We start from the raw sequence: 24,590 nt of genomic DNA on the forward strand, positions 1-24,590 counted from the left end.
CTGCACCATAATGAACATCTATTTTGAACATGTCACTTGCTAGCAACTCTTTTTTTTCACGGAAGCTTTGCATTCAAATATTTCAACTCAAATAATTTTTTTGTGTCTATTCATTTAGTTTTGTGGCAATTAGCCATGTAATAAGCGGGATACTGTACTGTACGTGCTGCCGGTTGTTATCGCAAAATAAAGCTCTCAGTCTTATACAATGGCCCTCTGTATACATTATCCCTTTCTGAACAAATATTTCTATATAAATAGAACAGGACCAATTAAAGACCCCTGGTTTTTTTAATCTGGTATGAAAGAAACTTATCTAGCCTTCACCAAACATCAGCCTTCTGGGATGAATTGAAATGCGACTGTCAGCCAGACCCAGTCGTCTATCATCAAAGTCTGACCTTAATGATATTCTTGTGTCTGAATGGGAGCAATTCCCAGTATCCGAGATCCAGCGTGTACGTACTGGAAAGCCTTCACAGGAGAGTGGAAGCAGTTATAGCAGCATTTGGATGGCTAACTCTCTCTCAATTCTCATGGATTTTCAATTAAATGGTCAACAAGCACAACTGGTATGACGTCCAGGTGTCGATGTACATTTGGCTGTGTGCTTGTACAAGGTGAAATAGTTTCGGGGTTTTTTAGTTTCTGTGGGTACCCTTGAGTATGAACAGGCGAGTTATCTGGGCCAAGCACTCCATCACCCTCCCCTTTGTCCCCCAATCTTCTGGTTTTGGCAGAGCTTGAAGGCTTTTACCTAATCAAGCCAGACACTGTGTGACTGATTAAGAATTTGATTGCAGGAGAGGAGGACGAGGACAGAGAGCTCACGCATGCACATTCATCCAGACATCCATCTTTTGTCACAGATATTACGTTGCACATCACAAATGATAATAAATCAACGTCTTTGAATTCTAACCTTATACACAGTGTCCTTCCAAATAATTCCAAATGCTTCAAATTTTGTGGGTTCTTGAAACATGTGTTTCCAATAAAGTATCGACGCTAACCTGAAGCTAACTGTCTGAAGACACATGATCCTTTTCTCTCAGTACTTCTTGGTAAATGAGAGCCAACCAGCTTCATTATTGCATCAAACCTTCTTTGGAGACCTCAATAGGCAGCTGAATGGGTTTTAATTAAGAATGAGGCTGTGTGCTTGTGTTTTTAACGTGTGCACTGGTATGGATCTCTGTAGGACTGTGGATTCCAAGCACTGCTGGTAAGATCAGACCTGACACAAGAGCTGTGCGTGTATGATTCATCTTCTTAAGCCGCAGTCAGTGTTTTGTTTCTCTGACAACAGTTAACACAGTAATTTAGATTTTATGGTCAAGTTGGAAAATTTAAATATAAACTTTTTAAGGATTATTTTGAGGTTCTGGAAATGCAGTTTTAAAGGATAGCCCAGCTAGCAAAAATATATTCTAAGAACATTCTGCTAAAGTTCCTACTAAGTTACAAAATTTTTTATTTATGCTGTGAAGGTTTAAAATGTCTGTTTTTAAAGTGATATACTTTTGGGTTATGCAAATGATAGGGAACATTCCATTTTATCATTTTTTTATTTTGCATTCATTATGGGAACGTTACTCTTTAATGGGAACTCTGGGAGTTCACCCAAAAATTACAATTCTGTCATCATAAAGTTATTTTAAAGAAAGTTTTACACATTCATTGATAGTTAATAGGGTCCAAAACAATTTCAATTATTAAGTTATTTCTAAGGGGATGTTTACAGAAAAATGTAAATTGTATCACCATTTACTCATCTTCACATTGCTCCATACTAACCCTTTCTTTCTTCGGTAGAACATTAAAAGAGACATTCTAAAGGATATTATTGGTACAGTTCTCATGGACTTCCAGTGAATGGTCAAAAGATATAATGCACGTCAATGGGAAAAGAAATTCTCAGGGTTACCAACAATAAAGAATCACTGCTTCTGTTGAATGCTGTTGATAACTACTGAAAATAATTTAAAATGAACATAAAAAAATTTAATTAATTTAGTAATTAATCATTTTAAACTCATCGAATAACTTGTACAAGTCAAGACAACATTCAGTGGTTCTGTGGTTTTCTTTAATGCGCAGTTTCATTCAGTCATTGCTATATGTTTATGATGCAGTGAGTGTTTATGCAAGCAGCCACATGAGGCCATAGGAAGAGTGCACACTCGGGGGTGCCTGTCCCACTGCAGATTTGAATAGGCCCATACGACGACACGCCGTGTTACACCACACAGTCTGCTTTCCTGCCATTCTCTCAGGACCCATCTGTTCCCACACTTTGGTGTGCTTTCTCAGCACCATGCATTAAACTCTCCGGGGACATATTGTTAAAGATGCCATGTCCGACCCACCTGCTTGTTAGTCATTACATAGTCGGTCATATTTTTGTCATTTTTCACAGATGATATTTGAATAGCCGGAGCTACAGACCAGGAAAAAACGGCCTCCCGGAGGGATTGTGACTTTTGTTTGATTGTCATCTCACTAAAATGTATGGTGTGAATAATTTTTCACAACCCATGAACTATGAAGAACTTCCTACTGAAAGAAACCTATGGAAAAATCATAACTACCTCATAGTTAAATCTCCATTTAAAGTGCCCCTGTTCAAAGAGATCTGACAGCTATGATGTTTTCGTTTTAAGGGAAAACAGAAAGACTCCATTCTTCAAGTGCTGTCCATATAATAATATAATATAATATAATATAATATAATATAATATAATATAATATAATATAATATAATATAATATAATATAATATAATATAATATAATATAATATAATATAATATTTTTCTACATGCTCTCAAAAACTCTGTATTCAAGACTTTGCACAAAGGTGTGCTGAAGAAATCTGTTATTTGAAGAATGTCAGATCAGCTCCGCGTCTCCAGTGCGTTTGACCACAGCATTAGCAAGAAACATGAAACATGGGCTGAGAAACTATGGTGATGGGAGCTTTTAGGGCCTCAAAATATCTTGGCTCTGGGGCAGCTGAGTGCTCTGTTTTCATGTTATGGTGTATTAGTGCAGTAATGACTGTCAAATTCAACTTATTCGGAATGAGGATTATTTTGCCAGTAATTGTGCATGCGTTCCAACTCAGGATGTCGGAATTTTCCAATTTCTTCAAGAAACAGTGGAACAGAATTTCACTTGAAGCCGGACTTCGAACACAGTAAATCACAGTTGATGTCATGAACTCAGGGAGATCATAGTTAATAATAAACTTTAATTAATCAGATAAAATGCATCCATGAGTCAAGGTTCTAACATTCAGTTCAAACGTATTCTAAAAATTTGAAAAAACTGAACATCTGCATGAATTTGATTCTAAAATATATATTTTTTAATCATCCCCTTATTAATATTACTACAAATTATTTCAGTTGTTAAATAGTTTACTTTGTTCATATTAGCGATATTTATTCCAGAAAAAAATAATAATGAAGTAGTAGGATGCGCTTTCCCTTTAAGAACCCTGTAAGACCACGGTGCTCTCTTGCAAAACACAACTAAAGAGGGCGGGGTTAAAGCCAACTGCTCGTTTAACCAATAGCATACGCCGAGACAAACACGTCAAATAGCCTCTGGACCAATCGGAGTGTTGCTATTATTTTTTTCTTCAGACAGTGAACCAGTAATCGTGTTGCCTATGTGGGATAAAAGCTCCACACGAAAGACCGTTGTTTATGATTCAGTCAGAGGAGATTTCGGCTCAGTTATATTTATTATTTATTTCAAATAATCGTCCAATGCGTTGCGCAACTAATCAGGCCGTACTTTTTTGAAACAGTGCACTACGGAAAACATCTATGTAAAGTTGAGGCGAGAATAACGTTAGGCGAATAACGGACATCTGGCAACCTAGTGAAGGTGACGCGCTTCGCTGCGATACAGTTGTGGCGAGCGCAGCGTCGAGAGAATTACAGTGTCGCATTTTAAAGCGGTGAATGGAACAGATCAAGCGAATGGCACGTCTGTGCGGTCCTCGACTACAAAGAGTTCTTGTGTAACCCACTCATCATCTGTCGTGACGGATCTACCAAACCAGGTGCGTTTCTTTACACATAATCCAAAAGTGTTGCAGCGTTACAATGTATTTGCATTACCGTCCGTTATAACCGCATCTCAATCTACTTTCTTTCGATGAGTACAAAAACAACCATTTCCTTGTTTTAGTCCACCTTAAGTTTTGAGTTTTTTAAAAAACGGTCTAATGTCTGTATGTTTGGACTGGGGGGAAATGATGCGGACTTTGCACGTGCATACATTTGAATCGAACAGTATAGAACGACAGCCGAGCTGTCAGTGTGACATCACTCTGCTTTGTCTGTCAAACCCTGATGTGTGCATGTCAAATGAGACAAAGATAGAAATAGAGTTAGAGACGGCCTTTATAATCATTTGATTTGAAGCACCTACTCGTCCTGATTCTATAAACAGGAATAACATGTTATCAGTTGTGTCAAAATTACAATTATTCCTCGCAAAAGTAAATTTGATGATTGACAAGTGTTTCTGTTTAGGTTTTTGTGAACAGAGCCAGTCTGTAGCCCCAAGGCCTGGCGGTCACTTCAGCCAAATTCATAATTTATGGTCAGACAGCCCACTTTTTTGACTATTTTGGACAATAGAAATCCCTGATTTCCGCCGACTGATTTTCTTGATAGAATTGAATTGATAGAGAGACAGATAAATGTGATGATATATGCCACAGAAGTGTGTGTGTGTGTGTGTGTGTGTGTGTGTGTGTGAGAGAGAATACATATTCTTGATGGTTCCTTGGGGTTTTAGTGGACCCCTAAAGTTTACTAGTCTCCTAGACTTTTGAAAAGTTGACATTTCTGGTAAAATTCATGAGAATATATTTATTTTATTTTAATGAATAATTTTTTTTATTAATCTATTTTTTAAATATTTTTTTATATTTATGTATATATTTATTTCATTGGTATATTTAGCTTCATTTTGAATTTATTAAGTTATTAAGAATGAAACATTTCAGGGCATTAGATTACTGTCACACTACTGTGTCTGCTTAAACTGAAAATCTATTTGATGGACAGTCCTTTTTGTTAGCACTTCTGCTGTAACACTAACTTCTGTTGTGGTTTTGTCTCACAAGCGCGACACTTGCGTATTGATCTGTCCTTGCATTTTGCGCAATCATGATACAGAGACCTGAAATATGGACTTTCAACAAAGACATTCCTGTGGTGTTGTGTCTCTTCTTTAGAGGCTAAAACATGCACTCACTGCCTCTGTAGTCATGCTTTTAATGCTGATTAATTTGTGTGGTTCTTTGCGTGATCACTCAGGATTTTTCCAACAGTGAAGATAGTTTTGACCCAGCCACTAGAAGGCAGTGGGGTTTGAGATGTTTTTAACTCAGAGATTTTCAGCCAATTCTGATGCTCAAACATTATCATTTGTACTGAATGTGAACTGCTGTTTTATACTTTTGAGCTGATTGAATTGCCACTTCAAATCAGTTTTAGCACTGCAACACCGCACTTTGGGCATCTTAGATGAAACACTGTAGTCGGTGCATCTGAATATTAGATTAGGCCCTTTGCTTCTCAAGTCCACATTGTCATAGATCATTTTAAATGTGCTGCAAAATGTGTTCAGCATCGCCCGATTCATTCAAGAACCTAAAAGCTTCTCTCAAAATGAAGAAAATTGCTGTCAAAATGTGGACGTACTAATTTGAAGTAATGCGATCTTAAAAGGCTTTCTGCAGCAAGCCTCGGGGTTGGAGGTCACAAGAAATAAAACCATCACAGATTAGCGAGTGCCTTCGAGCCACTCTTTATCCCAGTGTCTGATTCAGCCTCGATGGAAGATTCAGGTTTAGCCAATGGCCATCAGATGAAACATTTTTGACATTGCTATATTTTAGGGATGCACCATTAAAATGCTGATATAATTTGATGTTACAGATGATATTAAAATTCTATATAGTTTGGTGCAAGCAAAAATAATAACAAATAAATTGCATTTAAAATTAAATTTAAATGCCAGGCACCGCCTTATAGAAAGACATATGTAAAAAAAACTAAATCTGTGTTATTAAATTATTTTTACTGTTTTTAAAGATTAGCTTTAAAGTGATAGTTCACAATGAAATGACTGATTATTGACTCATTTACTCACTCTCAAATTTCTTTCAAAGATATTTTTAAGATATTGATAACCAAACAGTTGCTGGTTCCCATTGACTTTCATAATACAGATAAAGTACTATGAAAGTCGATGGGGACCAGAAACTGTAACTTTCAGTTGAACTATCCCTTTAAGTGATGGAATAATTATAATCCCAGCTGATACATTAAAAACACTAATATTAAGTGATTCACATTATGAATAAGGTAAAGATACACTGTGCAATGCTAACTCTATTTATTAAGGTTACCTTAAAGCTTTTCTCAGTGCAGCTGTAATGTTTGCATTGAGCTTAGACAGGTGACATGGGTAGATAGAGGGTGCATGTGCGTGATTGATAAAGAACAGTTGCCACAAGACCTGAGCACTCCTTTTGTGTCTATTGTAATTGTTCAGAAATGCCATCAACACACGGCTGTCAACTTCAGGAATGATTGCATGGTTCTGCTCGCGAAGCGCTTTCTACATCAAGTGTTCCCATTCTCTCCTCGTCCTTTGAATAGAAGCCCTCATATCTAAAATGAAAAGTGTCTTGCCCATTTTGTCTGTTGCTCATTCACCGGTGCTGGATTTCATTTTCTGAGGTATCTTTTCTGAAGGCTTTTGTTCAAGTGGTCCAGATTGAACCTCCTTAGGAAGGATCGGTGTTGTCTGAAAAGGAAGATTACTGAGTTTGATCTTTTCCCATGTCTGAATTGTTAGAATTTCTTTTTTTTGTGTGTGTTAACACAGAAACGCATTTCCTGTGATTTCCTGTGAAATTGTGATTTCAGCTCAGGAACACCATTTTGAACAAACCTCCTTCTTGAAAAAAGTAGGGAAGAAGGTCTTTGACTGAACGGTAGTCGTTTTTAATGCCGCAGTCTCATGTGAGTGACAGTAAACACATCATCTGAGAAGAGAAGAGATGTCGTAGCAAGAGGGAGGGGAATTTATTTTAATAAAAGATTACAAGGGCACATTAATAAAAAAATAAAAAATAAATCTGTGCATCGATTAATCATTTTTAATAAATACCGCAGTGTTCCATAAAAAATAAGAATAGTAAATTTTGATTTCATGGTGATTTTGAGTGGAAAAAAAATAGGGAGGCACTGATATAAAAATTCTGGGCGATACTGACAAGCTTATAATTTTGTTTATGTTATGGATGAAAATGATAAATGATAAATAAAATAAAAATAAAATACTAAAAGCTTACAATTAACTAAAAATTTATGAATTAAATTAACCACATTTTAAATTAATCTCTAAGGTGGCTGGTAAGTTTCAAAAGTTTGGGGTCAGTATGATTTTTATTTACTTTCACTGAGGCTACATTTATTTGATCAAACACAGTAAACAGTTGTGAAACTTAATTACAATTTTAAATAGCTTATTTGTTTTATGTTTTAATATATAGTTGCTTTATTTATTCCTCTGATGGAAAAGCTGAATTTTTAGCAGTCTTCAGTGTCACACGATCTTTTAGAAATTATTCAAATATTCAGATTTTCTTATTATCAGTGTTGAAAAAAAAAGTTTTTTGTGAAAACCATGATCAGAAATTTCAAGTATGCCAATAAGACGACACCAAGACAAGAGGCAACCAAAAGCAATGATGCGTTCGTTATTCCAGAAAATGCAACCCCCCTTCATTTTTTTGTTATAGGAGAGCTAGAAACCCTTCACGTCTTGTTAAAGAAACGCTTCTCAGGATCTTCTTCTCATTAAGTGATTCTGTGGTCTGGTTTCAGCACAGGGCCACGGAGGATTCCCAAACAGATCAATGTCAAATCCAGTGGAGGATATCCGTAACAGAAGTGTGGAAGCTCTATTAATTTAACACCAACACCTTCTTGATTTCTCTTTCATGAATGTGAAACGCGAGACCAAACATCACTTAACCACAATAGTAAATCAGCTAAGAGGCTTGTCCTCACTGGAGTGGAGTGGTTCACATCCAGATGATGCTAGCTTTTAAATGTCTGTTAATGACTGAGCAAACATCCATGTCTTTCATTTGTTCAGTCTTTTCTTTCTGTTTAGTGATGTAGCCTTCTCATTAGCTTTACTAGTCTGAACGTCCCACTCAGCTTGTGTGTATGCCACAACTGAGATTCGTGTCTCCTCTGTGGGCTAAACTGGAGTGGGTTTCTAGCATATGATGGTTTTATAAGTGAGCTCGAACTTAAAGCAGACAGGGAAGAGGATGAAACCGTGACTCATTGTGTGACACAGTTCAAGGAAGATGTTCCTGAACAACAGTGTTTCTTCCTGTGGAGAGCCTCATCCATTACACTGAGGATTCTGGGTGTGGAATTCCTGTTTACCATCTGTCAGTACTAACAGCCCGCAGCCAAGAAATCCATCAAGTGCAAGGCTCCTCTCCAACAAAGAAGCTCTGCACAGACCTTGAAAGACAGCTTTAAGTTCCTCTCACTTATCAGAGGCGGCTGATGTTCACAGGATGTCAAGGTTCAAGGTTCACTCTGACGTTTATCTGAGTGTATGATTAACACTGTAAGATAGACGTTACCAATAACATCAACATGGATTTCTGTGTTTGTTTGTCACAGCAGTTTTATTTCTGCGAGTGACACAGAAGGAAAGACAGTCAGTGGTTTATAGATGATGAATGATGTTAAGAAATTGGAATATGTTAATGGTTAAGCTGGTATGCCTGGAGAAAAGCAGTGTGAGTGAAGAATTTGAGATTAAATATGAGACATGAAGTGTGGATAAAAAATGATTTTGCATTGTGTATTAAGCACAAACACAACGCGTCATTTGCTATGTTGTAGAAATGATACTGTTGTGGAAATATTGTTGAATTACTTCAAATAAAATGACAGATGATTTGTTCATAGACCGCAGAATACAGTGTTGACTTTCATTTGGCTCAGTTTAATTTACGGTTAGGTTCAGTTGAACCTACGATAAATTTTAGTTTTTAAAATGTAAATTTAAAAAAAAAGTTTTTAAACTGCTTTGTCTAGATTGTCGTTTTTGACTGTGTGCTTAGCACTTTTGCAGCATCTTGTATATGACACTGCATACTAAAAATGAGGCTCTCAAGTTAAGTTTTTAAATAAAAAAAAAAAAATGTTTTATATAAATGCATCTCTATAGCAGTACACTATGGGTGGGCTATCTTCCCAGAATATCACATCACAATCTTATAATACAAAATCACGATCCTCGATCTGAATCCTGATCTTCTGAATTTTGAAATGTACTATTAAGTACTTATGTGCTGGTATTTGGTGATACGATATATCACAGTAATGTATATGCATGATATTGTTATCATTGGCACGTCAAAATACTGTGAATAATTATTTATTACAAATTATTCTGATTTAATGCATTTTAAGAATATGTTCCCCATCAACTGGTCACAACACAAAACTCCACTGTATGCTGCGTCAAACCCTCTAAATAAAGCAGCTGCACTACTTTCTAAAAACGTATTTAAATGCTTTAAACCATAGATACAAATCTGTGGTTTAAACCAGGGCTCTGAACCGGTTCAAGGAACGAAAACAAGAACCTGAAACAAACGAAATTTTGACAGAAACAGAAACTAAATTAAATTTTATAGTTCCGAACAGAATCGAAAATTTGAAATGGCCATTAACCGGTTAATAACGTTATTTTATCATTCCATTTAATATTTGAAAATTGCTGTCAACCAACCTGCAGTACAGCATATGCAATGCTGTGAACTCATGATAGGCAAACCTCAATGGTAATGCACCGCCTTCAAGGCTGGATTAAGACCAAATTGGGCCTGATGCTGCATTGTATCAAGCCCTGGTTTAAACAGCCATTCAGATTTTTGTATGTGACACAGCACCAAATACTTAAGTATTTAGACTTGATAGACTATTTATTTTCAAACTTTTTTATATATATTTTTATTTGGACTACGACGTGCCCTGGATATTGTTTGAAATGTTTTTGATTCTTTATTGTTTGGTCACACTTTAGAGTACATTTATGCTCTATTAATTAGTTAACATAAATGTAAATGGAAAATTCTTCAAAACATTAATTCATCTTAGGTAATTTCAATATTTAATAACATGTTGTTAAAATCAAAAGGTGCAATTAATGAATTATACATTTAATTTATTTAATGAACTAATAGTTGTATTTTTTTGACAAAGATTAATAACTTCAGTAGCAAATGTAGATATTGCTCATTTTTTATTGTTAATGCTTTAACTGTTAACTAATAAGATCATATTGTAAAGTGTTACGTATTGGTCTTTATAACTCTTTTGCACTTTAATGTGTGTGAAATTATTTTACTCTATACACTTTTTGTGTATTACATTATTGTATGTAAATGGTCAGTTCTTAAAGTTATTGAACCTGGTTTTTTTTCAGCTTAAATACCGCGATAATACCATATACTGTACTATGTTAAGATCATTAGCAATTAATTGCAACATGAAAATTTCATACCGTCATATGCATTTAAATACTGTAGTTAAAAAAACAACAACAACAAAAAAACACAGTATTGCATTAAACAATCAGTTGTCAAAATGGTCATTAAAACCTGAGTTTTTAAAACACTGTATCACTGTATGAATTAAATATATATTGATTCTTATTAAAGTTAGTGATTCAGTCAAGAGCAGTGAGTGATAAAGCTGAACTGTTTGGTTAAGATCATTTTGTGTTTGGATGGCTGTGCTAATTGTTTTGAGAACAAGTACATTGCATTGGAGAAAAGTGTCAAATCATTTGAGAAAAAACTGTAAACCTATTCTGTTGCCATCCAGTTCATGTGCCATCCACAATGCTAAAAACACAGCAGATTGAAAGGTGTTTCACATCAGCTGTTACTCTAACAGAACAGTGGAGCTCTGTATTGACCAATCAGCATCCAGGACAGGAACTATCCGTTTTATAAAAGCAGTCTTGGAGATCAATATTTGTTCCCTGCAGCCTTAATAGATTCCCTAATGCCGTCTGAATCTGTCTGTGTGGATAAGTGTCTGCGTGTAGGTATTTCAGTCCCTTAGTGTTTCTCTTCAGATTCGCATCATAAAATGTAAGTTAATGCAATATCGTTTCTTTAAAGTGCCCCTATTATGGCCCCTAAACGGTACAGCTCCTACTAGTTGACACTGAAAACAAGAGTCGATTACATGACAAAATAAAATATAATTATCATTCATATTACCATAATTTAAATTTACCATTAAATTAATATTGTTACATGTAAAACATTTTAAATAAGTAAAAAAAAAATACATTATACATTATTTTTTAAATTGTATCTGGGCATTTTACCTCTGACCTTGCATGAGTTTTCATGTCAGTTGTGGCGAGTTCAAACGTGACCTCACGAAAGACAAGCAAGGTGTGGGATTATTTTGAATAAGAAAGAAATGGAAAAGTTTTGTGTAAACGGTGTTATGTCAAATTGGCTTACAATAACTCTACTTGAGCAATGTGTAATCATATTCAATAAAGGCACGTATGCGTTAGCTTAGAGACTAGCCAAACCCAGCTAATGTCAATTACGTTATTCACAGCGATCCCGTCCGCGCCGTCTATTCCGCTAACGAAGACTCACTTGGATGGTGGTGCGGGATGTCCAGGCGCTTTCCGAAATTCTGTTGGCTTGCTTTTCATTATCTCTGCGTGCCTGCAACTTCAGTTCCCACAGAGCATGTTTTTTCAAATCCAGGAATTGTTAATCACCTCAGGTCCTGTCTTTCTTTTTGTTCGTTTTGTTTTTAGATGATATAGCCTACATGATGAAATATGTTTTTAAAAGCCGTTTTAATGCTATTTCTTGATAAAATAAGTTTTTGTCTTGTTTTAATATGTTGGCTAACTTTATATGAAGATCATATATTTTCCATTTTTCTGCATTTTTCCCCAGCTGAATTGAATAAATAAGCATTGGCTGACATTGAGTGTGCCACCTAAAATTAAATGATGATAACACGAGGCAAGCATAGGCTAGAGCTTAACTGTGACCTATTTTTAGCTGAATTCATTGAGGGATTTGACAGGTTGATTCATAGAATAAGTATTTCAAATGTAGGCTATTATATACATGCACGCACAACTTTTTTGATTATTCTTACCATCTTTTGGGGGGTTCTTGCTTTTAGACTAGTTGACTAGTCAAGCTAGCGCACATCCCTAGTGCCGGTATTCAGTAATGCGATATATCACGATAATGAATATGCATGATATTGTTATCGTGGGTACCTCTAAGTAACTTGAATAATTATATATTACAAATTATTCTGAATTTGAAATGCATTTTAAGAATAATTTTCCCATCAACTGGTCAAAATGCACAACGCTGTATGCTGCTAGAAAGACACGTGTGTGCTCTGATGTAAACAAGCACACATGAGAAGTACATGGGGGAACACATGAGAGATGCTGAATAAAAGTACATTCACTCTCTGACAGCAGATGGTGCTAAACTGCAGAAAATACAGCCCTTACCCTGGAAACCCCATAAATAAAGCAGCTACTTTCTAAAACATTTTAAATAATTTTAAATAGCCATTCAGATTTTGTGGATTTGCTATGGTGTTCATCACAGCGCCAAATACTTAAATATTTAGACTAAATAGACTATTTGTTTTCAAACTTTTTTTTTCATTTTAATCTGGACTACAACCGTGATAAAAGCATTAGCAATTAATCTCAACAGGAAAATTTGATACCAGCATATCCCTAGTGCCAACACTAGCATTAGAACTGCATTAGCATTAGAACTGTGTTACACACTGCATGAAAGGAAATTTTCAAAAATCCATAATGGGGCGCTTTAAGAAATTATTGACAATAATGAATAATGGTGATCGCACATAATCTCCTTAATGTGGACAGAGATGAAGAGCTGTGTCAATTTAGGGTCACTTTACCAGCATCCTGGAATAGATTCCCAGCGGAACCAGGCTCAGGTGTCTCAAGAAACTTTATTGGCTGGATTCCCGGGTGGGTAACCTCCTTCGAATGTTTCAAATATTAGTCTTTGGAATATTGAAATTAGCTTATTGGAGGCCATTTTTGTACACAGATATTTGGTTTGGCAGTTAAAGAGCTTATATAAAAAAAAGCAAAACAACAATTGTAGCTTATTGACAAGATTAATTTTGCACTAAAGGCCAATGTTTCACTAGCACTTGGAAGTTACCAAAGCAGTGCCAAGACATAATTGGAGCTTGTTAAAACCTGCATAATGTGGCCAAACTAAATCCCACCACGATTATTTGATACATATCATGATTCTGGTTCGAAATGACATTATACTGTATATCATATTGTATCAGCTAAGATATCAAGAGTAGGAATGTTATTTTAATATTATTTATATGCTATAATTTTATACTAGATTTTATATTTTCAGTGTTCAGTTGAATTTTACTTATTTATGATTTTCTTTAATGTTACTGTTTAATAATTTTTTATGCTTCAATTTAAACTTATTTCAGTCTTTTTTTTTATTGTACATTTTTTACTCCAATATTTGTATATATTTGTTCAACTTTATTTTAATTAACAAAAAAAAAAAAAATTTTGGTAATTATACTAATAACAATTCCCATAACCTGCTCCCATAACCAACAAATGGCTTTTATTAAAATATTATAATATCTAAATAAAGAAATAATATACTAAATGATTCAAAATGAACCATTGTATTTTTATGTAATTATTGCCTATCTATCTATTAAAAGAATATGTATTATTATTATTATTATTATTATTATTGTATACTTTATAAAAAAATACAGTATTGACTGAAAAAATATATTGGCTGATTTATTGTGCGTCTCTAATGGAGACTAAAGCAACCACCTAACAACCTTATCATCTTAGTAACCACATGGCAATGGCTCTCAACACCGTGCACAGGCAAACATCGCTCAGATTTGCTTAAGAAATATAAAAATAGAGTTTTTCATCATGGTCTCCAGAGATTATCCCTTGCTGTTTCTCCTCTACTAGTGTGTTTAAGCACAATGCTGACACAGGCCAACATGTGCTTCGCTGATCAGCGCTTTGGTCAAAGAATAGCACAGGAAAACCTTGTAGCAAACCCAGTGTGCCAGAGCCAGAACAGTGTGGCTAAGTTTTATGTGTGCTGCTTGTGTTGAGTTGGCCGCCCACTTCTTAAGATTGTGTAGAGCACGGTGCAAGGTCATACATCTTATAGCTGCTGGAGATGTGTTCTCTGTAGATAGAGAGTGGGAGGAAACATGAGTCAATCTTAAGATATCTGATCAGATCTGTCTCTTATTTCAGACAACTATATCTCGCAAGTGTTGCTCTTAAAAATCCAATTGTGCTTATCGTCCAATATGTTGAAGTCTGATACTTTTTGTTCTTGCTAGCATTTTTTTTTTCATCCAGTCCATTTGCTTTGTTAAAAGCCTCTTTTATTTAGTTTCTTTTGCAAATTAATTTTTTCAATTTATTTTCTTTCCATTGTTCTTTTTTCTTTTTTTTGGTTGAACAGTAGGGGTGTGCACGGATAGTCGAAAATTCGAATATTCGTTCTGCTCTAATTATTCGATAAATAAAAATGATATTCTAATTTCGCAAAAAAAAAAAGTTCACAATAAAACCTAATTTGGTCACTTTCTTGTGATTCTCCACGGCATATTTGAAGGTGTATGCAAGCAAACAATAATTAATGAATGAATAAGGGGCCATTCACATATCGCGCCTAATAACGCGTGGAAAAGGCTATGCGCGCCGCTTTCTCCTTCTTTCCAAAGCGCTCGGGCAGAAGCGCTCCTGAGGCTAAGCAACAATGACGCGCTCTCTCCATGAAGACGTGGAAATTTCAGCAAAGGATAAATGGATTTGCAGCACAAAAAAAATCGCTTTCAGTAGCTCTGCTACTAAATTTATTTCAAAATTGCAATCCATATACAGCTATGATCAGCAGTTCCTTCATCTTGGCTGAGCTTTCAATGTTGTTACGGGAAAGGATGAAGCTGAATGTTTAGTTCTTGTCACATGACCTGCGGTGTGCTTGCGGCATTGAGATGTTTTTAACTCGATGCAGTGCGGACGCGCCTGGAGAAAACAGGACCGCGTCCCACCGCGTGCGCATCGCGACCGCGTCGCTTCCATTATGAGCGCGCATACCACGCGCCTACATTGGAAATAACGAACTTGAGCGCGCAAAAGACGCGATATGTGAACGGTCCCTAAGAACTGCGGTCTTCTACAGTACTTCAAATATGCCGTGGAGAATCACAGAAAGTGACCGAATTCAAGAACATTATTGTTGCGGCATCTCTCAAGCAACGAATAAACACCGCTAACTTAGAGAATGCAGTGAAAACTCCTCTACTCGCGTCTGCCCTAGACCCTCGGCACAAACATCTCAGGTTTCTCGATGAAAACATGAGAGAAGTAAGAAAAACAAAAAACTTTTTTGAACATTATCGGATGATTTCCCTTGATGCGAGTGGTGCGGATGCAGCCGCTACGATGAAGAAGATGCAATGCCCACTTGATCGGAAAAGGCTGAGCCAGTTCTCCAGCGATGATTACAGAGTCCAGCCGAGACGAGTGGGAACAGTTCTTGCTGGAGCCATGTATTCCACCAGATGAGGATCCCATTCAGTGGTGAAACGAAAACACGAAGAACTTCACAAAACTTATTCGCTCAGCACACCGTTATTTGTGAGTCCCGCCAACGTCTGTGCCGTCAGAGCGCGTTTTCTCCGCGGTCGGCCTTATTCTTAACAGACTAAGGAGCCGACTTTCCCCTGATCATGTTTACATGACCGTATTTCTTAACAAAAACATTTGAAACAATAGAAAAAAAAGCAAAAAAGATTTGCTGACAGTTTAAAAGTTAAGTGTAAAGCTACATTCTGTACAATAGCCTAATTGCTGCAGGCTGCTTTACGTTTTTTCTTTGTTCACTTTTTTTTTTTTTTTTTTTGCTTTTAATCTGTACTTTTGTTTGTTTGCACGCATTGTTAAAGGTTTTCAGCTACAAAACACGATGTGTAATGTTCAAGCTTATTGTGTGTAAGCTTGTTCAAAATGACGAAAACAAATGTTGCTGAAAAATAACGTCTGACTCATTAAACTTAATTTAAATAAACGAATATTCGAATATTCGTTTTTTGTGAGCTCAAATATTCGAATGTGATATTTGTGGAAAACACCCATCCCTATTGAACAGGGCAGCTAGTATTCGTTTAAATACATATATATATATATATGTGTGTGTGTGTGTGTGTGTGTGTGTGTGTGTACGCGTGTTTTTGTAGTGCAATTTATTTAAAAATACAATTAAAATGCAATTCATATACAAAATTACTCGAATACATCCATTCTATGATGATCTTGTTTTTTATTTTTGTTTTTAATATTTTATCACTGTGTCGTGATTTCCTTATGATTAGGATTAGGGCTGCAACTAACGATAATTTTGATAATCGATTAATCTGTCGATTATTTTTACGATTAATCGATTAATCTTTATGTACTTATATTTTAGTTTTGCCCATTTTTTCCAATTAAATTATTAACAAAGGGTCTTTATCATTCTACATAGACTTTTTAGAGATTTTAACCATTTTGCATTGTCATATCCTCATCAAAAATATACCCGGAGTTTTGTTTTATTATGTGTTAGTAATTCTTTGTCAAACTCTTCTGCAATCAAAACACTGACCCATACTCTAGCAAATTTCACAAGGAGATTTCAAGTAATGTTTTCACCATGGCAGTCCTCAGGGCTCCTAAAGTAGTTTAACATCCCGAACAAAGCTTAAGGAATCTTTCAGAAGATATTTTCACGAAGAATAAGAATAAAACTGAATAATTTTGCAGTACATTGCATTTTATTATTTTTTTCCTGTAAACACACAACTTATACCTGGGAACCAGCTTTATAGCTTATGCTGTGAAATTGTAAACAATCCTTCGAATAAAGTGCCAGTGGCATGAAACCTGAATGGAACTCACATTTTAAATCCAGAAAAAAAACACAAAAAACCTGCTGTGTGAAAAAGACCAGTGAATACTTAGAAAAAAGGGCATTTCAAATACATTTAAACATTTACCTCTCTCATTCAGTCATAATTAGGCTGCAAGACTGAATTATGAACTGGTAAATGACAAACTGATCACAGAACATGTTTGTAAATCTTTTAATGTTAACTGTTAAAAAGCAATGTTATTAGCTTTTACGACTAAACATTTGCAAACAACAACATTGTACTGGAGAATCTGCACAAATAAAAGTCTTAAACAGTTAAACAATTCAGTAGTGCAGAGTTTACAGGTTACTCCTCTTTTTTGAAGGCTCAAAGTAAAGTTCTCCCACACTTTGGATGACTTCGTTCGATTAGTTGTATCTTCCGCTTTTTTCCTTTTCTTTCTTTTTCTTTCTCAAGCTTCCTCCACTGCCGTCTGTCTCCACCATCTCGCTGAATGCTGCAGACGCAGTTCGGGAAGCACGTGACATAAAACGAGGCCAGCTATTGGCTATTCGCTACTTTTCCTGCTGTACTGGCTGAATAAAACCTCCGGTGGCTCATTACTGCCACACTTTGGTCATCGCAGATTTAAAATTTGCACAAAATGAGCCGCTTACGGGAAATAAAAGTTGTTTAGCAACTAATCGATGACTAAATTAGTTGACAACTATTTTAATAATCGATTTTAATCGATTAAATCGATTAGTTGTTTCAGCTCTAATTAGGATTTCCTAAAGAATATATATATATATATATATATATATATATATATATATATATATATATATATATATATATATATATATATATATATATATATATATATTAGTACAGACCAAAAGTTTGGACACACCTTCTCATTCAAAGAGTTTTCTTTATTTTCATGACTATGAAAATTGTAGAGTCACACTGAAGGCATCAAAACTATGAATAAAACTTGAATAAATAACTAAAATACTACTGTTATTATGTTATTATATTATGTTAATACTACTGTAAATGCCTTAAAAATACACAAATTATTAATGGATGTGTGCAATCATATGTGTTGAAGATGTAAGGAAAAATATATCTTTATGTTTTACTTGATGGTTGCTTACACCACATGACGTTGAGTCATTAAATTAAAACCTTTCTTAAAAAGTGCTTTATTTAAGTGTATTATTATTTGAAAAAACAAATCTGAGTGAACTCTGTCATGTGCAAAGTGGTCATTATATTAATTTAAAATTAAAAATCTATTTAATAAATTAAAATGTGTATGTACAATTTATATGCCGTAAACTAATCAGAACTTTTAATGACAAGAAAACTATATTTGTTATTTGATGTGACTCCCCAAAAAAATACAAATATTTATTAAATAATAATTTATACAAAAAAAAAAGAAAATTATATATATATATATATATATATATATATATATATATATATATAAAGTAACTAAAAGTACTATAAAAAAATACCTTCAAAACACAAGTTATAAATAGATGTGTGCAATCATATGTGTTGAAGATGTAAGGAAAAATATGTCTTTGTTATACTTGATGGTTTGTTACATCACATGACATTTTCAGAGTCATTAAATTTAAGCCTTTCTTGAAAATGTTCTAAAACATTTTTTAAACCTAATTTCCAAGAATGTGTGTTTAAACTAGATATATATTTATAAACGGACACTCTTATTTGTCATTGAGCCACACATGCTGTAATCACATGAGGTTGACTGAAGGATCTGTTCTGTTGTGTTTCAGGCCTGATGGATTCAGGTACTCGACGAGAGCTGCATGCAGCAGATCCCAGCTTCCACTTGCTCCGTTACGGCCAATCCTGAGTATCGGGCGTTCACCACAACCTCACCTACCCTTTTTCTGCTTCTTCCCCATCTCACTCTACCGCTTGCCCCGCCAGCTCGCCCCCGAGATGATTGGCAAGCTGAAGCAGAACTTACTGGTGGCCTGCCTGGTCATCAGCTCCGTCACGGTCTTCTACTTGGGTCGGCATGCCATGGAGTGCCACCACCGGATAGAGGAGCGCAGCCCACTGCTGGTGAGCAGCCTGCGCACCACCCTGCGCACGGGCCAGAACCTCAGCACCCCCTTCCTCTACAATAAAGACATGCCTCTTATATTTATCGGTGGTGTCCCTCGCAGTGGCACCACTCTTATGCGGGCCATGCTGGACGCTCATCCCGATGTGCGCTGTGGAGAAGAAACCCGTGTCATTCCTCGCATTCTGGCCATGAAGCAGATGTGGAGCCGCTCTGGCCGGGAGAAAATGAGGCTAGATGAAGCCGGAGTAACAGACGAGGTCTTGGACTCAGCCATGCAAGCTTTCCTTCTGGAGATCATCGTAAAACATGGGGAACCGGCCAACTACCTTTGTAATAAAGACCCATTTGCTCTTAAATCGCTTTCGTATCTGGCTAAGATCTTTCCTAACGCTAAGTTCATCCTCATGATTCGTGACGGCAGGGCCTCCGTCCACTCCATGATCTCCCGTAAAGTCACCATCGCCGGGTTTGACTTGAGCAGCTATCGGGACTGCCTGACAAAGTGGAACCGGGCCATAGAAACAATGTACACTCAGTGTCTGGAGGCAGCGGACAAGTGCCTTCCTGTGCACTACGAACAGCTTGTCCTGCACCCAGAGAAGTGGATGAAAACGCTTCTGAAATTCCTGAACGTTCCTTGGAATGATGCAGTTCTGCACCACGAGGAGCTCATTGGGAAAGCAGGAGGTGTTTCGCTCTCCAAGTAAGTGCTTTTGACTTGTGGACTAGTTTACTTTGTGTTGGGTCAGGGGTTAAATGATAAGCTATAATTGTTTTCTTGTCAAAGACAAAGCAGGATTTTAAGCACTGCATTCCGGCATGAGTATCTTGGGTTTATGAGCCATCTGGATTATTTAAGCTTGGTTCAGTTATCTTATCTAGTTAATGCCACCAGCCATTTGTGTCACACAGGCTATTTTTGGCATACTAGGTGATGCTTACGGCCTACTATTTTTTTTCTTCCAAAAATAGTGTGTGAAACAGCATGTGTAATGACATTTTGAATAGACGTATGCTACATTGCTTTTACAAGACCTACATATTTTATAAATACAGAAATAAATACAAATATTTAGCATTTTTGTAAATATTATATATAAAACATATTAATAATAACTAATAACAAGTTATTAATAATTATTTATATTGTATAATATTTAGTTTGATCTATAAAATAAAAAAATCATTATTCACATTACTAATTAAGATTGTAAAAACAATTACTAGACTACATTGCTGTCACATTACTTGTAAATTTAATTCAGTGATAATATTTTACATTTTTAGAATTTCAGTTTTATTTTTAGTTCAGTTTAAGTAATTTAAATAGTATTTTTTTTTTAGACACACACACATCTATATATCAGTTTAGTAATTTTAGTATTTCAATTGAAACTTATTTCAGATGACATCTGCAATATTTCAGATGTTTTTTAAGTTCTCCATCTCATTTATTTTATTTTAGCCTTTTAGTTTTTGATAGTTTTAATTTTATTTAACAACATAGGTACAGCTGTTTTGCGTTTTTAGTAAATAAAATGATGTATATATTTTAGAATGTGTATGTAATTTATGTAAAATATTCTAATTTTAGTAGTCTGATCAAACGATTAGGAAAAAATCGATTAAATATTGTGATTTGATTCTGTTTATTCATCACAATGTAAATGGGCGGTAAAGTCCAGCATTAGGGCATTAGATCACCTGGTTATTCCATGCATGCAGAATGTTCCATACTGTTGATTGTTTATGTACTGTATACTGCAGAAATGTTCAGACTAGTATGGTAGTGTGCTATTCCAAACATAAACAACACTTAGTGTTCATTTATGTGTATGTGCAGATGTGTGTGGGTGTTTCTCTCTCTGTCAGGCTATAACTGTACATGTGCTAAAATTCTCACTGACCAGTGCTAAATTATTTTCAGTTCTGGCTGAAAACAACTTGATAATCCCTCGAGTGCAGTTGAGTACACGTTCTCCTTGACCACAGTATGTTGTGTAGCAGCTTCTAGGGCATGTTCTTAAATCTAATGAGTTTTCTGCACAGTTCATGCCCTGAACAGAGCAAATGAAGGGTGTAGATCACCAACGACATTCCTGCAGCAGTAAAACATGTTGTTGCATGTTGGAACGTGAGTCCTGATGTTTTATTTTCCAATAGAAAAAAAACTGATGTATAATGAAAATACTTTTTTTTTTTTGTAAATGCAACCTCGTTTTGTCAAATGCTACTCAGAGGTAATTTGTTTCTGCACTTCAGGGAGTTACATATTCAAGAACAAAACAAGGTTAGTCACTGTTTCATTAATCACTCCAGAAAACATCCCAAATAAAGTACAAAGTTTTGGTCATATGGTGTGGATGTGTTTTAAGCCACTTAGATAAACACATGGCCTGCAGAAATCATTGATATCTTGAAAGCACAAAGGGTCACCTCCATTAACACATGAATCAGTCGAGCCCATTTATGTCCCACAAAGAAATTTGGCTTCTGTCTGGTGTCCATTTTTAGAAATAAAAAGCTTATGGTCAGAGAGGGCCCACAGATTTTTCTTTTTTATTTGGATGGTGTAGCATATAAATTTTTTCCCCTCTTTGTTCTCAAAGCATCTCTGGTCTGTCTTTCATCTGTGGTCTGTCAAAAATCTGTGAGCTGGGTAACCTGCATACTTATTCTGTCCTTCCTTTATCATTTTCTGGCCTTACCAATTTCTTTAGATGAGAGCTGGGATATATAACGAAAACTTTTTTTTAAATATTTTATTTATTTATTTGCCTTTTAACAATATTTTATATTGGATGGTGTTGTTGTTAATATACAGTATATACAGGATCATTCAAAATGCAAAGTTACTGTAGTTACAAAACTGTTCATACAAGAAGTAAGCTCTTGCTTAATTTTACACTGCCATCAAAACAATGCTAAATATATGATACATTGTCAGTATATACTGTATGACTCAGCCCTACCATGCTTCTTTATATGGTCTGTTGTGGAACAGGAAAGGGATGAGTTAAAAACACCTCAGCTGCTGAACACTCTGTTATTCCTCCAAAACCACATAATGAAGGGCTCAGTGACACACGGTATCGTTAGCCACTGAATGGACAAGTGGATGTTTGTGCGATGACACTGACAGTTTCAACCTTTCCTAAATGAATGATTCATTTTCAGTTTTCACATTAAATTAATTGAGCAAATCACTAGGATTGTCTGATATTTAAGCTCAGTAAGCCCCATGGGATTGATAAATATCCATCAGATGAATTTCAGTGGAAGCAGTAAGTCATCCAGGTACTTTGGGGTACCACTTTATAAAAAATTAAAATAAATGTATATGGACATGCTACTCATTTCATATTTTTCACTTGTTATATAGTAGGTAAATAGGCATATTAGGACACAACACAACACAACAAGCATCTGAAGGAAACTAAGTCACATTAAGAAACCAGAGTCCTCTTTTCCAAAGTTGTGCAACACGATTGTGTGACACGATTAACTGCTAGAAATTTGTCAATCGGTTTTCAACTATCGTCTCTGTCGCGGTTGCATGCTCAAGTGACGTTGTTATTCTTGTGGTCACAAAAACTTTTTTGAGTTTGCGTGCGTTTTTAAGTATTGCGGTTTAAAAACATAAACTTTAAGCTGTTGCAATACAATCAGCAGTGAAAGAGAACTCATTTGGCTGTATGTGGTCAATGTATGAGATTTTGCTGCTTCACAGGCCTTGAATACACATACACACACTTGTATGTTTCAAAATGCCTGTCTTTGCAAGTATCCTCTTAAAAACCAGTAACCTTAGGTCTTACAGTAAGTGAAGGCAAACAGCTGAGAAAGAAACACATGTGTAACAGTATATTGGATCTGGGTAGCTCTTAAAGTGACAGCAGTCTAACAACCAAAGAGAGAAAACCTCTCACTGCTCTTGCATGCGACTTTTATAACTTTAATAAGAAGAAAGAAATATTTAATTTTTTATACATTTTTATACATTTGTTTACATAGCATAGAATTTATTGTTTTGTTCTACTGTAGTTTTTTTGTCCTTTTACCTCGAAATATTTTCTTATTCTTATTTAATTTGTTTACTTTTAAACTGTTTACTTGTCTTCAGTGAGCTTGTTTTTTTTTTTTTTTTTGTAGGAATAATCTCACAGGAGGATCTGTGGAGGAAAAGTTAATTTACTGTTTTTGTTATTCTGCACCCTTATCCCATGTGTCCTGAGGCAAGGCTTGAGTGCTTCTAGTGTCTACTCTGTTGAGTCCAACCCAGGCTCTGTTAATTTAACTAGAGCCCTTCTAGTGACAAGATCCCTGTTCTTGTCCTTCACTGGGCTTTGGGGTTGGGTGGCTGCTTTGGATATCCATAAAACTCCTTAATGTACGCTAAGTGAGCAGTACTGCTGTTTGTCACGTCTCCGTGACAGTGAGCTTGAGAGACTGAGATCTTAAACTGGCCCTCAAGAAAGAGATGGAGGAGGGATGGATGGAGCTTGTCGTCTTGTGTCCAGACAGTAGCATGTGCATTCCTTAGCACACTGTCTCCATTGATTAGAAGCAAATGCTCATTAAAACAGGGCATTATATGAAGCTTGTTCTAGATTCATTATGGACAAATGTTTTGTCTTGTTCTTTGAAGTTCATATGCAACTCAGTTATTGTATCCTTAACACAACTTTTTTTTTGTATAATTGTAACTGTGGCTGTGAAGTTTCAAAAAGTGTTTAAAAGCTCCGAACAATTATCATAGGTATGATTCTGTGCCTTATATATCAGAAAAGGAAATAATTTTAAGTTTTTATTCACTAACCGTATTTGCCTCAAGTGAGATGTTAAAGGTTAGTTCGGCCAAACATTATTATTCTGTCATCTACTCACCCTCAAGTTGTTCTAAGCGTGTACAAGTTTTTTCTTCGGATGTTGCCAATATATTTTTACAAATATATGTAACCCAACAGTTAAGGATAGCTATTGACTTTTATAGACTATCTTCAGAACAAGAAAGAAACTCACACAGGGTTGGAAAAACCTGAGGGTGAGTAAATGATAACAAAATTTTCTTAGTTTTTTTGGGTGAACCATGCCTTAGCCTACTCAGGCTAGAATATTCAATCAGTTGAAATGAACTAGAGAACTGGATCAGTCTGGTTTCTAAATGAGCCATGCATCCTCGAAATGCATCCTTCATTTCCTGGGACATGAAGGATAAAACCTAAGGATCAGTCCAGTCCAGACTATCCCAAGATTCATTGCCCACGGAGAGAATATGCTATATCACACTTTTAAATGTAGGTACTGGGTTTCAACTATTATATATTCAAAATTGGTTTAAATGTTGCCTTATTTCTTACTAAGA

The 24,590-nt window shown here is 35.6% G+C and overlaps 1 protein-coding gene across 3 annotated transcripts in view; it reads left to right on the plus strand.

Annotated features, from left to right (window-relative positions):
* The first annotated feature begins 3,706 nt into the window (after nt 1-3,706).
* Nucleotides 3,707-24,590, plus strand: part of LOC132108052 (protein-tyrosine sulfotransferase 1-like) — a 43,996-nt gene continuing 23,112 nt past the window's right edge. Inside the window, exons 1-3 of one of the 3 annotated variants that reach the window (XM_059514516.1) lie at nt 3,707-4,073; nt 18,927-18,954; nt 18,990-19,928. In XM_059514516.1, coding sequence (XP_059370499.1) covers nt 18,932-18,954; nt 18,990-19,928 — 962 coding nt within the window. In that variant the 5' untranslated portion in view covers nt 3,707-4,073; nt 18,927-18,931. Of the gene's footprint in view, nt 4,074-18,926; nt 19,929-24,590 lie in introns of all 3 variants that reach the window. The other 2 variants (XM_059514517.1, XM_059514518.1) reach the window with 2 other exon arrangements.

The sequence above is a fragment of the Carassius carassius genome, chromosome 28, assembly GCF_963082965.1.
Source record: "Carassius carassius chromosome 28, fCarCar2.1, whole genome shotgun sequence".
Classification (NCBI taxonomy): domain Eukaryota; kingdom Metazoa; phylum Chordata; class Actinopteri; order Cypriniformes; family Cyprinidae; genus Carassius; species Carassius carassius.